General features: G+C 36.7%; 1 protein-coding gene across 1 annotated transcript; it reads right to left on the minus strand.

The window, feature by feature from the left end:
- Nucleotides 1–1,120: 1,120 nt before the first annotated feature.
- LOC149013189 (TRIGALACTOSYLDIACYLGLYCEROL-like protein) lies at nucleotides 1,121–13,586 on the minus strand. The gene is made up of 5 exons (XM_089158808.1): nucleotides 13,200–13,586; nucleotides 11,700–11,949; nucleotides 8,944–9,325; nucleotides 1,812–2,143; nucleotides 1,121–1,529 (listed from the first exon to the last, which is right to left on the minus strand). Exons 1-5 carry the CDS (start codon nucleotides 13,469–13,471, stop codon nucleotides 1,332–1,334), a joined length of 1,434 nt encoding a protein of 477 aa, XP_089014934.1. The 5' UTR covers nucleotides 13,472–13,586; the 3' UTR covers nucleotides 1,121–1,331.
- Between the last annotated feature and the right edge of the window lie 1,087 nt (nucleotides 13,587–14,673).

Consider the following 14,673-nt stretch of genomic DNA (forward strand, 5'->3'; position numbering starts at 1 on the left):
AAGGGAGGAAAAATTCTTGAAAAGTGTATAGATTTTTTACTTTTCCCTTAAATTCCAAAATGGTTGAATGTTGGTTGTTTGGGTTGGAAAGTGAGAGACAAGTTTTATTGAATCAAGAAAACTTGTTTGGTGATGTGACAGCCCAACTTTCCCACCCCAAGTCATTTTAAAACCCCATATATTTGGTGGTACTTTGTGGGAAAGTTGAGAAAAGTAAAAAGTGAGATCCACCGCTATCACTTTTCCACAAAACCCTTTCATTTTCTTTCTTTCTCCTTCACCCCACTACATATGGGACCCACATGTTTCTTTTTTCCCACCTCACCTTTGCAAACAAACGCAGCCTAATAGACTTACATCTTTTCTTATACTTCACCACCATATATGCTACAACTCCATATAATAGGGGTGATACTCATTTCTAAATGTAAATAAATGAATACGATGTAATACCCCTAATAAATTTCATGTGGGCCCCATCTCTCTCTCATGCTGCAGAGAAGTGTGGCAAAGTATCGACCTCTCCTAGTTAGGGTAGAGAATCAAAGTCCACCTCTTTACCATATATTAAAAAGAAGGCCCACTTTTGTATTCGGACAAAATGAATCAAAGATAAATCTCCAAAAAAACCTCATGTAGACTTCCTTCTAATGTGGGATGAAGCAATGCAAGAGACGCATAAACAAGGTAGAGGATCTGGACTCCTTTCGACCGATGGCCATTTTACTAATTTTCTTTTAATATGATATCATTTCCTTCCATAAATAGCATCACATATTTTAAGCATAAAATCTTTTACGCTCAGCAGTACCATATGATTATGATATTCTGTTCGGTTTTTTTTGGGGGGGGGGGGGTTTGTGGTAGGGGACACTATATAATTTAAAGCAAATTGCACTAGCACCCCAAAATGGAGACCTTAAAGCACTGATACCCCTTCTTTATATTTAAAAAGCACAGAGACCCCAAAATTAAATTTTCATTAGATATATTTGTCAAATTTATCACTAAAAACCTTTCAAACACTGTTTATCATAGAGGTATTTTTAAACATAAACAGTAATTTTGGGTGCCAGTGCAATTTGCTCTATAATTTTGTCCACACCATTACTGTATCAAGTATCATATTTGAACTTGACACTAGCAGGTCACAGGATTGAATAAATGTAGAAAGGAAAGCCAGAACAGCATACCATGAATAAACTCAATCTCATTAAAAGTAACATTCAATTGAATAAAGGTAACACAGAAAGAAGCGAAAGTGAGAAAACAGCACAAGAAAATTGCGGCAGGATCTGCTCGATTACATTAATCCCCTCTCAAAATGAGTGTTAGAATTCAAAAAGTCGTAACTCAATCATTCCTTCTTTCCTCTTTGGAGAATACCAAGCTACAACTTTCCCAGAACGTAGGAACCTCAGAGAGTAATTTAAGCTGTACCTGATGTCCTCAATAAATGGGCCATGTTTAATGGCTGATGAATCCAACAAAAACTTTGAGTCTAGCCGAAAGACTATTGGACCTGCAACCTACACAACAGAACAGTCACAAAACATTGAGAAAATAGGCCAGGCATAAGCTCTTGCACTAATCAAGTTTGATCAAATGTACTGTTGAACCAACATTTATAGGAAATGATGACATGAAATAATGCTGTACCAGATGCTGTATAACTAAGTAATGCATCTTCTTCAGTGGTTGCAAGACAAGAAAATTAAGCTCAACCATGAAAACGGCTTATGTGGTGTAGAAGTCAATTCAAGTGCGATGTTAATTCAGCACAGAATATGATTGGTTGAAAAAAGCAATACCTGCTGTTGGAAGATTAAATTAAGTCTTGGCAAAGCAAGTGGATCCAACTCCCGTTTGACTGGAGAACTCCTTAGAATGTTGGCAGCTGCATTAACAGCCCTTCTAACAAATGCGGGTCCTGAACAAATGTCAAGGCGTGCATCCATCCTTGTCAGGTCACCATATTGTTTCCTGAAATACCCATGTTGAAATGTATAGCAAATAGAACCAAACAGATCTGCATTAAGTGGATTTCTTTTTTTGTAGCTCAAAGTAATGGCCCCTCCATCTCTTGACTGAGTCCTTGAATCAACTGCCTCTGAGCTCCAAAGCCATGCAGCACATGTCCCCCCTATTTTTACAGTGAAAAACATAAGATAAAAAGAAAGAGCACTCCTAGAGTACGCTGGTATTTTTGTAAACATTACAAGGCAGCACAGACAAAGCGCCTGACTGAACACATCATAAATGTTGATGTTTCTAATCCTGTGACAATGAACAACAAACAGTCTCCAAGCACCACCAAGGCAATGTATTATCCTCACGTAAAGCCTTGCTTTGGCAATAAAATCCTCAATAAAATAATAATAATGCAGAACACAGGCATAGCTGAAGACACCAAAATAGAAAAGTAACTTGACTAAAATTTTAACAAAGTTGATTTTATTTGTTTGAATGAAATTGGGGGTGTATAAATCTTCGGAAAATTGCTTACATATCATGAGATAGAAACCAATTACAACACTTTGTTTTGCACTTTCTTGTAAACCTACTCATTTTGTAATGTTTTCGTTGCAGATTTTAGGAATATTGCCCCTAAATCTTTTCTATGTGATGCAGTTGCTTCAGATGCTAAATGCCAATGTGTAAGAAGCAGTAGGCAGTCCAATGGGCTAAACTGACTTTTGGGTAGTCATGTTATAGGCTAATAGGCCTTTATTCTTTTTTGCGGTTTCACGGTAACGAGTCTAATTTATATGTTCATCAACTGGGAACAAAGTAAGTATAAGGGACCAATAGTGAAGAATTTGAATAGGATTAGGACATTCAACAATGACATAGAGTTCTGTTTGAATTTATTAACTTTATATGAGTATGTATGGGTGTTAAGAATCCTTTTGAGTCAATTTAGGAATTTTAGGTCTTTATATATGCAAAAATTTAATGCACAATCCCATTGACTAGAGATGATTCAAAGTTTGAAACTATGAACTTACTTTCAAGTCATTTCCCATGCTAATTTGGGATAGAAAACTGACAAATGAATGAGTATGGCGTTCTCTACACCTTGGACCTTCCCATGTTTATCCATATCTACCACATGGAATGTTTTGACATTTGGTTCAATCCTTATAGAATTACCTATTGATATTTTGTCAGCAATATAAACCAGGAATCAGAATGTTGAAGCGGCCATGACCAATCCACAATTTCATTTACTTGACACAAGAAATTCACGCTCAAAACCCTAGAAATTCCCAGCTTGGAGCTGTGGACACAATTTTAGGGTTCTTGAAGGCCACTTCTCATCCAAATCAAAATTGTCAGGGTCCAATTCCACACTTTAGACCTTGTCTGTTAGAGAATGAAATGCTAGACTTTGTCAAGAATAAAGAGCTGAATATGTTTAACTTCATTGCATCTGCGTGTTATAATAAGGCTGTGTGATGCATTCTATCTCATCGTACTTATTTGCATTTGCCATCCTCACTAAAAAAAAACAATGGCCATTGTCAATCAAACAAGCCAAATCACTCTTAGGAACTAAACTTCTCAAGTGGTATTAAGTCCCAACACTTCAGGTAACCTTTTCCCCTCTACCATCAGAAGGTTTAAATGATTACCTCCCACACAGGTTTCAGCCCCCTTCACTTGGTCAAGCATGGCAGAACCAAGAAAATTGAGATTGACAGACACCTAACTTGAACAAGGCACCATCTGCTTTCACTTGTCACCTCCAAGAACCAATTAGATGATGTATTCACCAAAATTTGATTTCTAGGTCATTCCATCCCAAAGTATTTAAGAAGGACACCAACACAGAATTGAATAAACTATGTCTAGTGTCAATGCAACTATATTTTAGGTGAAGGCTGATGAGCACATTTATGTGTGAAATCTTAGGACATAAAGCATGCATTTTACACACTTTGAGTGGAGCTACCTTGGGTATGTTGTTTTTGCAGATTTTATGAATTTCTAGGACTTTAGCGAATATCTGGAGTTTTGGGTATTAAACATGTGATTTACCACGTCAAGAGGTCCTTCAAATTCTCAAGTGCTAAAGTGTGCCTGATTTTAGGTGAAGGCTGATGAGCACATTTATGTGTGAAATCTTAGGACATAAAGCATGCATTTTACACACTTTGAGTGGAGCTACCTTGGGTATGTTGTTTTTGCAGATTTTATGAATTTCTAGGACTTTAGCGAATATCTTGAGTTTTGGGTATTAAACATGCGATTTTACAAGTCAAGAGGTCCGTTCAAATTCTCAAGTGCTAAAGTGTGCCTGATTTGGAGCATGATGGGCTAAAGATGCAATTGGGCCAACTCCAAAATATCTTGTAAAATTAGATTAGGGTTTTTATTTTATTTTTCTTTATTGTAATTGAAAGAATTGTATGGGGCCCACAAGTAGTCAAAGACTAGGATTTTCTATTTTTTTTAGAAGATTTTATTTATTTCTCTAATTAGTTTTCTCTCTCTCTCTTCCCACTTTCTATTCTTTTCACTATTTTATTTTTTTCTTTTTCCTTAATTAACACAAAATCATTTTTCTAAGAATATTGATTTTTCTTCCTTCTTTCCTTCTTCTACTTTCTTTCTTTCTTCCACTTTTTCTCCACGTGAAATCAATTTTTTAATTTATTCAATTATCCACTTACTCTCTCTCTCTCTCTCTCTCTCTCTCTCTCTCTCTCTCTCTCTCTCTTTTTATTTCTAATGAATTTTGCTCTTTCTTTATTTGTTTTTTCTTTTTCTATTTTACTCTTATTATTATTATGATTATTATTAGTATTATTATGTATTATTATTTTATTTCCTTGTTTGTAAATTATTCTCCTTCTCTTATAAATTTTACCTCCCTCTTAGGTCTAGACACTTTTTTCTCTCTTTAGTCTTACACTTTATTTTTCTCTTTAGTTTGTTTTAGTCTTGCACTTTCTATTCTCTTTAGCTTGCTTTAGGTTTTCTCTAGTTCTTTGATTAATTTGTGGGTTCTAATTCTAGAAGTAATGTTTTGCAAGGAAGATTGAAGTTGTGTAAATTTTCTTTTATGCAAGTGTATTTCCTTTATTTTATCAATGCAATTTCAATTTCAAGTTCATGTTCAAGTTTCAAGTTTGAGGATTCGCTTTCTCTTTGGATCTAGCAATTGCAGATCTAGATTATTCTACATCTAGTTGTTAGGGTTGGTTGAGATTCGAATTGGTTGTTCAAGTCTTTTTTGGAGATTCAAATATGCAAGTAAGTAAGATTCTTTAATAATCTTCTCTTCCCCCTCCATTCCCGCTTCTATCTATCCCTCTATATTCTTAATTTAGGATTTAAATTTCAGCATTTACTTACTGTTCTCCCTTCCCCTAGGTCCTTGATCAAAGATGCCTGCAGTCGTGCCTCTCTTTGGTTAAGGTTTCCCTTTTGCTATTATTGCTTTGTTATTTCCTTTCTGTAATTTCTTTTTTCCCTAATATCCTTTCCCTCGATCGGTGGACTGTAAGCTACGGCAAAGGGTCCACGGTCAAAGTCATTATAATTATACTCCCTTCCCTCGATCCAGAGCTGACACTCGGATCACTTCTCTTTTATTTTTATTGTTTGCATTTTTTTCCCTGTCTTTTATTTATGCATTGGTTGTGTTTGCTTTATTTTTCGTTTCAATTCAATTGCATTAGATGTATGGATTATGATTGTTTAGTTTAGTTAATTAGCTAACAAAAATTGAATCATTCCACTCTCGCACTACCATTAAGAAGTTGAATTCTAGGTGGCATATCTCCCTGAGATCGACCCGTTAGCTACACAATACTGTGCGCTTGCAGTTATTTTATTTTGCAAACAAAGGCCTATGACTTGTCCTCACCTAACATATCTATGTTGTATTTGTCACCCTCTGTATAAATAAACAATCATCTCTGTCATTCAAGAGAAGACAAATCATTCTATGGATATTCTCTTCTCAACTGGTTTTAAACTGGTTGATACTCCTTATGGATCTTCATAAAGACCTTAAAAGTCTATGACATGTAACAACAAGGACTTTGCAACCAAGCATCAATACAAAAAATGGATTGAGAGAATCATCGATCTTGCTATAAGTATACCTAAAAAACTACTTGCAGTTGGCAGTTTGAACCATTTCATGAAGAAGCCCAAGAGGCCTACCCAAAGGCAGCAGGTTATATTTTGAAATATCTTAAGGGTGCTCAGAAAAGAGTCTCATTTATAAACCTCATATCCATATTGACCTTGTTGGTCACTCTAATGCTGGCTGGGGAACTGTTAAAGATAGTAGAGGTCAATCACAGGTTACAGTACTTCGTTGGTGGTAACCTTGTAACTTAGACTAAGAAACAAACTACAGTGGTGAGATTTGATACTGATGTTGAGGCCATGTAATCGTAGGTAGATAATAGGGAAGCCAAAAGAAAATTCAGAATCGCAGGGGAGGAGAAGAAGAATGCGTAAAGGGGTGGTGAAAGAAGGGTGCTCCCATGCACAGCCCCACAGGCTCTCACAAACATAAACTTAATTCATATTTCTAATCGTTCTCTAGTGATGGGGGATTGATTAATGATTACCTCATATACAAGAAACTTAGATGACTCGTAGACCAAGACTAACTCTCTATCTAGGATTCTAATTTGAAAAATAAACAAATTAAAAGGAATTAAGAATAAAATATTCAACAAATATAACTTTTAAAATAACATAAACAAAGACACTATTTCCCCAGATAAAATAAATTCCAAAAACTCTACTACACCAATGATTCAAACAGAAACCAATTCATCATCTAGAAATCCAGTCGTGTTTTGGATTTTTATCCAGTCCATTTATGACTAGGAGAATGGACCATTTATTTCCTTGTGGAAGTGTGACATGTGTCCTTATATAAAATCAAAAGGTTGAGGTTAGGTTTACAAGATAAAAAAAAATAATTTAATTTAATCACAACCCTTTGATGTGACTTGTGCATGTGTCACACATCCTCAAGGAAAGGATGGTCCATTTCCTTGTCAGAAATGGACAAAATTCCTTCGTGTTTTGGTCAGTCCAAGGCAGCATATATGCACCACCATCGCACCTATTGTGCTTAAATTTAGTTCTTCAAGAACTCAATTTCCAAGTCAAATTGACATGTACTGTGATGATCAAGCAACTAGTGATGTTGTTAGTAATTCGATTTGTCATGAGTGAACCAAACATATTGAGTTGATTGTCATTTTGTGAGATGCTACAATGCGTAAGTGCTTTATTTTGAAATGCATTTTTTCAAGGTCGTCCAAAGCTGGGAATCAAGATGTATATTCTCCAGCTTGAGGGGGAGTGTAAAGTTACACCACATAAGTGATTTGTAATGAATCTCATGTTTCAGGGGCATATGGGTAATTACTTATATATAGAGGGATTTCTTGTAAGTAGGTACTGTTAAGCCCCAATCTCAGTAGCTTAACAATGGCAGATCAACAACAGAAAAATAGTAATAACAATAGATTTTATAAAGGGCTGAATTGCAGAACACAGTATCCAACTCCCTACCAGCAGTAGGTATTCCTACAGCTACCCGAGAGCAGCAGCTCTCACCCTTATTTCCCTTGATAACAAAACGATGAACCTAACCTACTTCCCTTCCCCAAGATTAATAGTAAATACTTTCCTAAACTATTCCCTTAAAAGAATCCCCCAAATCCAATTTTATATGGCAATCTCTGCCTCCAAATCGATTCCTTCTTTCCTAGATTGCTGCTCAACAGATCTTGTGGCCCTCTTTCTATGCTTGTGAATATATCCTCGTGATACAAGGGGCCTATCAGGTACATTATTATGATTATAAATAAATCTTTAAGATGTCAATGGGTAGGAAAGACAGCTCTTAGTCAAACACTTATTGTTTTCTCCCCTATTTATTCTCTCCTCTTCATTATAATTGATCTGCAAATGTACCAGTCACTGGTTATTCTGATTTTGCCACAAGAACCATGTCTGCTATGAGATCTAAAAACCTTGCTAGGGCATCTGAAGAGAAATGAGCACCCAATCTCAATGAACATTATAACAATTATTGAGTTGAGTCTAATTCGTCAGCTGACTGAAACCTCATATAGAATGTAAGAAATAAATAACAAATCAATAAGGATATGACTTAATATTTTATAAAATAGGATTTACACAATGTTAACAAGCAATTGCAATTCTGATTGTATGTGATTTGGCAAGTGGAGCAAGTGATCCACAAAAGCCTAAAGACTTACAGAGTCCCAATATTCATGCTTTCTAGCTATACAATTGTATGTGATCTGGCAAGTAGAAGCAGGTGATCCACAAAAGCCTAAAGACTTCCGGACTCCCAATATTCATGCTTTCTAGCTATACACTTTGTCCAATGGAACTAAAATCTTCCACCAAGTAACAAGCAAATATAAAAAAGGTCAAATCTAGTCTGACAACTAAACTGAAAAGCCAAGTCAAATTCAAATACAACCTGATACCAGTTGGTTTAGAAAGAGAAGGTCAGATTTCATCACAACTCAGGGATGAGAAAATACAGATTCAAGGATCTGAAAATTTTCATTCAGTTATACAAGCAGATTATAAGGCAGAAGAGGGAGGGAAAAAAAGAGAGGAAAATATGGTCTGATGTGCTACTATGCTGTCAAAAACTTAAGAGTCTCAATACAGCAAACAAGTAAATTATAGATACACAACCAAAGTCATTAGTTGCATCCTGTAGTGAAGGCAATAAGAAAACAGGGAACAGAATAGGGTCCCCCTCTTAATAGCATACCAAATATCTGATCCACTTTAGCAGACAATTTTATAGATGAAAAAGGAAAGGAAGCAGATAAAAGAGGATTGGTAAATTTGAACAATTCTATGATTTATTGAAGTCCCACAATAGTAATATTTCATCTAGGCAAACCACATTACCAATAATTCCAGATATTGCTGCATGAGGTTCTCTCAGGCGTACATCATATGGTGGCCGCAAAACAGGACCCTCGTCTGTCTCTACCATCAAATCCTTTCTTATATCCTTTTTTCTCCAGATATCCTTGCTCTTCTCATATGAAAAGGCAGCCTTTGCACATAGACCAGGCATTAGAGCTACTGGAGGGTCACCAATTGTACCATTGACAGCCTGGGGATGGCCACTATTCTTGTGGATACCGAAACGGTACCTTAAACCAGATTCAGAGACAAGGGATGACAAATCTAAGGAGATTGATTCAGGTACATCCCAGTATCCTCCGTTCTGGTCAAGGAAGAGCTCAGGCCATGCTGCTTCCATAGTAACGTCATGATGAGGAAGCTGCAAAAATGTAAGAAGTTTTGAGGCACCACACCTAAGGTCCTAAGTCCTAACAAGAAAATTTATGGGAGTATAGAATAGAAAAAGTTAAAGCAGTCAATAAAATATTTCTAAGAATAAAAACATTGTTGCATAAGGAACAGCTTTGAAATTAAGATGTAAAAAATTGTCTCAGTTTGAAGTTTATACGCATAATATAGAAATCTGAGGTCCCAAAACTCAGTTCAGATTTCTTATGGGCCCACATGAACTAATATTAAATCACTCAAGCAAATTAGTGACAAAACTCTAAATAAACTGAATTCGAAATCCTTTAAGGGTAAAGAGAAACACTGGGAATTCTGTAAATTTCAGAACAGTTAAGGATCTTTCTTGATTAAGAAAAATAGTAGCTTGGATAAATTTGGAATTAGATCAAAGACCAAGGCAAAACAGAATCAGGTTGGAACAACTAAAAGTAAAAGTTCAGAAAGGAGCGGTTAGGTATACATTTCTAAAGGCCCAGTTGAGTAACTACCGAGTTACCTTTTTTCTTCCTTTTAATAAGGAAGAAGGAGATAGTACACCAAGAACTGGTCTCAAAGACTCAAACAGTTGAACCCAGCCAAATCATCTCTTTTGAAACTCCAGAGGTAAGTTACTAACCCACTTCTCTCTGGAATCCAATACATCCAAGTGACTAAAGTGCTTTCAGGTCTGTATTCCACAGTAGTGAACTGCAGCAGTCGCTGAAGGAAGGAGAATCGGATCCTGGTAGCAGTTTGGTTCTCACAACAGAGAGCACTTTCAGGTCTGGTCTACTAGGACGGTTCAGAGCTGCAACTTTTAGATCAAACTGACTTCCCACTGGTGAATTTCAGACAAACTTAGAACTGGTACTACTACCAGTGACAAAACAGGGGTGGCTTGATAGTTCAAAAACTCTGCAAGATCTCCACCCAGTTGAGATGAGTCTGTATCACAACCATTTATCCCTTCTAAAACAATAAAAAAATAAAAAGACTCCTGTTACTGCAGGGTCTGAGGAGGGGCATATGTCATGATGCACTAATCCCATGTAGAAACTAATACTAATCCCCACATGGGCCTTATATCCTTTATCTTTGGGCTTAAATAATTCGTCCATTAAACCAAGAATACAAGATTCTAAGCTTGTGGCCCATATAACCCATTGGACAATCAAAATGAAACATATTGGTCCAATCCAATGACCTAGTTTGTGTGTGGCCATCCTGTTTTTCTGAACTGCTACAAAGACAACAGCTTGAGAAAACTAACTGCGTGTCATCATCATGTTTGATGAGGCTTTATAAGTATCCCAAGGGAGTTGCTCAGTTGGCAAAGAGACCAATGCCTCAAAAACAAGATGTAATGACTTCAACTTTCTCTGGGGTCCTACCTACCTAACTAACAATATCTCTGTGTGTCCATAATTGGATAGTAGAAGATGGTATGCTGTCTGCAATTTCTTTATCAATTTCAATACCTGCATTTACTTCGTCAGCTTAATTAACTACTACGTGATTATAGAAACAACTATATACTGCATCAAACTGAATATGGTTTATAAAGTAATATTCATCACAGACAAATAATTCCAAAAAATGAAACTGTAATATGAACACAGAGTCCCAAAGACTGAATGTGAATGGGAATTTTTTTTTAAGAAGTCAAGCACATCGATCCAACTTGACGCTGCATTGGACATCTAATTTTACTCCACATAAAAGTAATAGAGATGCAATTTTACATTTATCAGGATGATACAGTCTCATTTAATTTATAAAGAAAGATGCATTTAGACATCTAATACACAGAAAGAATCATACAAGTAACATAATATTTAGTTAACATCCATCTTTAATTTTTTCTTTTTTGGTAAACATCTATCTTTAATTAATGTTGAGTTCATGTGCATGTGTCTCCTTTCACACCTGCATACAGCATAGAAAAGGTCAACCTTCACCAAAGCACATGTTCTACACATCTCTTGACACTTCTCCACCAATCTGGGTCCAAATTACAGCATGTTTTGGCAGATACTACAAAACTCAAAATGATGATTCTCCTAACCAAATTTAGATAGACGCTTACATTTTCTTCTATCCACTTGGCCGGGGGCTCAGTTTTGGTCTCTGGGACTAAACCAACAAGGCTGGGTAAAGACTAAACTACCAAGATAATTGATAGAGATGTGTTTGCAAATCTTAACAGTTAAAGAGGCTAGCTGAGTTATTCAAACAGGATTGTAATGCCTAATCATGATTCAATGAAAGCAACTGAATGGAAGAAGAGGAACATTGCCAAATGTTTTTGTAAAACACACCAATACAAAGAACTATTTAGGAACTAGAGTGAAGGATGGAAATCTTGCCTTGTGAAAAACCATTGCTTTATAACAGTGTGTCTTTCTCTCACCATGTTTCTCTGTGCTTATCAGTAACGATGTCTCTGGGGCAAGAGAAAGCTGTGAGCCCAAACCAATTGAATAGAGTGACTTGTCCAAGAAATGCTTGGGTATTTCTTTTAATGTAGACAGTTCCAGCTCTTCAGCACCCACCACTTCTGCTTTAATGGAAGAGAATAGTTTCTTTGGACGAAATTGCCCAATCAACGTAAGCCACCTACACAATACAAAGTGTGTTTAGAATATTAATCAGTAAGGCAATAAGTCTAAACATATAAAAATAACATCTAAACACATGAAAATCTGAAGCACCAACTTGAAAATAAAACTTCAACATATCTTCTGTATCTTAAGCAGTTCTGCGTGACTCTTGCAACTGCTGCAGACAAAAATTCCAGCAGAAACAGCTTAATAGTAGGAAATCAAAGGTTACTGACATTTCCCTCCCTCTTAAATGACTTAACACCAACCTTCTCAATACTAATTTGAAAACGACAGAAACCTCCTCTGCTATACCACATATGACATCGTATCTGTTCCATGAAAAGAACTATAAACTGATGATATTCCCCCCTCACTCATCCCTAAACTCGTAGAGGAGGGTGAAGAAATATATCCCCTTCAGTCATTTTCTTCCATATCTCCAAAAAAAACAGAACTATCCACCAATACTACCTCCAACTCCACCTTGCCCCCCCCCCCCACCACCACCTGCCCCTGCCGCTATGTCCAAATCCTACCTTCTAAATGTAATTGGTATCAACTGATAGGAGTCCTTGCAGATTTTTCACACACACAAAAAAAACTGATTCAGACTTTCCTTGCTATCCAGTTCTGGTAATCCCTAATACCATGGTTCCGGATTTTCTGGGTTTTCTAAACCCTAGTCAATTTGGTGGTAAAACCACATCACTCAGAAAAACTATAACAGCTTTAGGAAATTAAAAAGAGATATTACAATACAAGGGACTGGATTAAAAGGTAAGAAGAATAAAATAGTAATTGACTGATGGAAAAAATGGTACAAAAAGGGTTGATTCTGAGGATTAAAATAGTAAGCTGAAAATACTCGAACAGTGTTTTGTACTATGGTTTTAAGGACTGGAATTCTGACCCGAATAGTTGATAACAGAACTGAGACATGAATGACACAGGTTGAAGATAATTCAGGAAGCCGACCCAAAGCCGCCACTGAATCCACATTATTACTCTAGAAAATGGCTCTTAGATAAATGCAAAACCCAGGTCTCTTTTGTTGAAGGTAACTACAGAGAGTTGTCCATCCAGAATTACAGAACCCACGAAATTGTAGGAATTATAAGACTTCTGAATTTTGAGCTCAATTAGGTTTGTATTGATATGTAGCTGTTACCAGGTACCATCCTCACACTGAGATATACTATGAAAGCAGTAACTTGTGAAACTAGCTTAAATAGATAGACAGAGGGACAGAGAATCCGTTCCTACCAGTTCGGAGTGACGGGTTTGAGCAGCATTTTCTGAAGAGAGAAAGAACCCAGCTCTTTCTGAGAAGTTGGGGAATAAGAAGGGATGATACCCAATGGAAAACCATTTCCCAAGAAGGAGAGCTGCTGAGTTCGAAGTGAGCGGCTGGCTCTGGAACCATCGAGGGGAAAGGGCTCACCAGGCACTAGACGAGCAATCCCATCAAGGTTTTGTGGACTGGAAATGTTGGTGTCCCAGAAAGCAGAGTCCATCGCCAATCTCAGATTCGCCATTTTTCTCCTCTACGTTTCCTCCCGTATCTGTATTTCGTTCTCTACTTCTCTCAAAGTGTATGGGTTTTGCAGCTGGCTCTGCAACTCCCGGTTTACCTATCAGAAATTCAGGATTTCAGGATGGTACATTTTAGCAAATGAGAAGCATTTCTGCTATTTTAAACCATGTAAGCACTGCGCCCCAGTGGTTTCAACTTTCAACGGGAAAAGTTGCTATGGCTGGTGAGCCCAGATGGGCCCTATCGGCCCTTTTGGCAATCCAGGTCCAGCCCATATTCATAATCCCTGAGTACAAGCAATCTATTATCATGGAAGGCATGAACAACAATAGGACAAAGCCAATGGTGGATTAGTAGAGCGGTTAAAAGCCCAACTTCCCACGGGGAGGTCCTGGGTTCGCATCCATCCAGCGACACCTATATTAGTAATATTCCCCACCTTATATATAAATTCTTCGGATTCAAAAAAAAGAAAAAAAACAAAAAATTAAAAAAAAAAAAAAAAAAACAAAACAAAACAAAAACAATAGGACAAAGGTCTATTTGAATATTATTGGCAAAAATTCCTGGGCTACTACTTAGAAAATAAGGTCTGCAAATCTTGTGGCAAGAATAATAACTTTCGAGGTTGGTAAAGCTAATTGAAAAATAAAAATTAAATTGGATGCTAACAATAAGAGCCCAACTTTGAGTGCTGCTAGTATAAATTAGGAGTAGAGTTGCTAGTGGATCTCATGTGGGTCTACCCCTATTATAGTGAAGAAGAGTGAAGGAACACTATTTGGTAGAGGATCTGAACTCATCCGAGGATCTGAACTCATCCATATGGTTCTGTGAATTCCATTCCAACTTAGGAAGTAACAATAAGAACAGGTGAAAGTCGGACTTAAACGAGGTGGTTTTCTTCCTTATTATTATTAAAAAAAAGAGAGGTTTTTGTTGTTTAAAGTAGACCTGTAAATATGGTCAATGGTCAAAATTCATCTCCGAAGTTAGATTCGTATTTGTTTAAGGTTGTTTGAGTCTGGAATCATCCGTCCGATTAGCAACCAGATTCAGATTCGGATAATATTTAGTTAGAAGTCCTTGTTGATTTTTCACACACACCACACAAAAAGTCATCGCAGATTGAGACTTTTCTTGTTACCGAGTTCTGGTAAATCCCTTTTCTTACGGTTGAGGGTTTTCTTGGTTTTCTAAACC

Source organism: Hakea prostrata, chromosome 6 (assembly GCF_041222555.1).
Source record: "Hakea prostrata isolate BN-2017 chromosome 6, UWA_Hpros_2, whole genome shotgun sequence".
In the NCBI taxonomy this organism is placed as follows: Eukaryota; Viridiplantae; Streptophyta; class Magnoliopsida; order Proteales; family Proteaceae; genus Hakea; species Hakea prostrata.

Excerpts from the sequence above, each read along its gene's own strand:
- LOC149013189 (XM_089158808.1), bottom strand. The coding sequence starts at position 13,471 with ATGGCGAATCTGAGATTGGCGATGGACTCTGCTTTCTGGGACACCAAC. Across the intron at positions 2,144-8,943 it reads AGCAATATCTGGAATTATTG|GGGGGACATGTGCTGCATGG; the intron begins GTAATGTGGTTT and ends CTGTAAAAATAG. Across the intron at positions 1,530-1,811 it reads ATTTAATCTTCCAACAGCAG|GTTGCAGGTCCAATAGTCTT; the intron begins GTATTGCTTTTT and ends TCTGTTGTGTAG.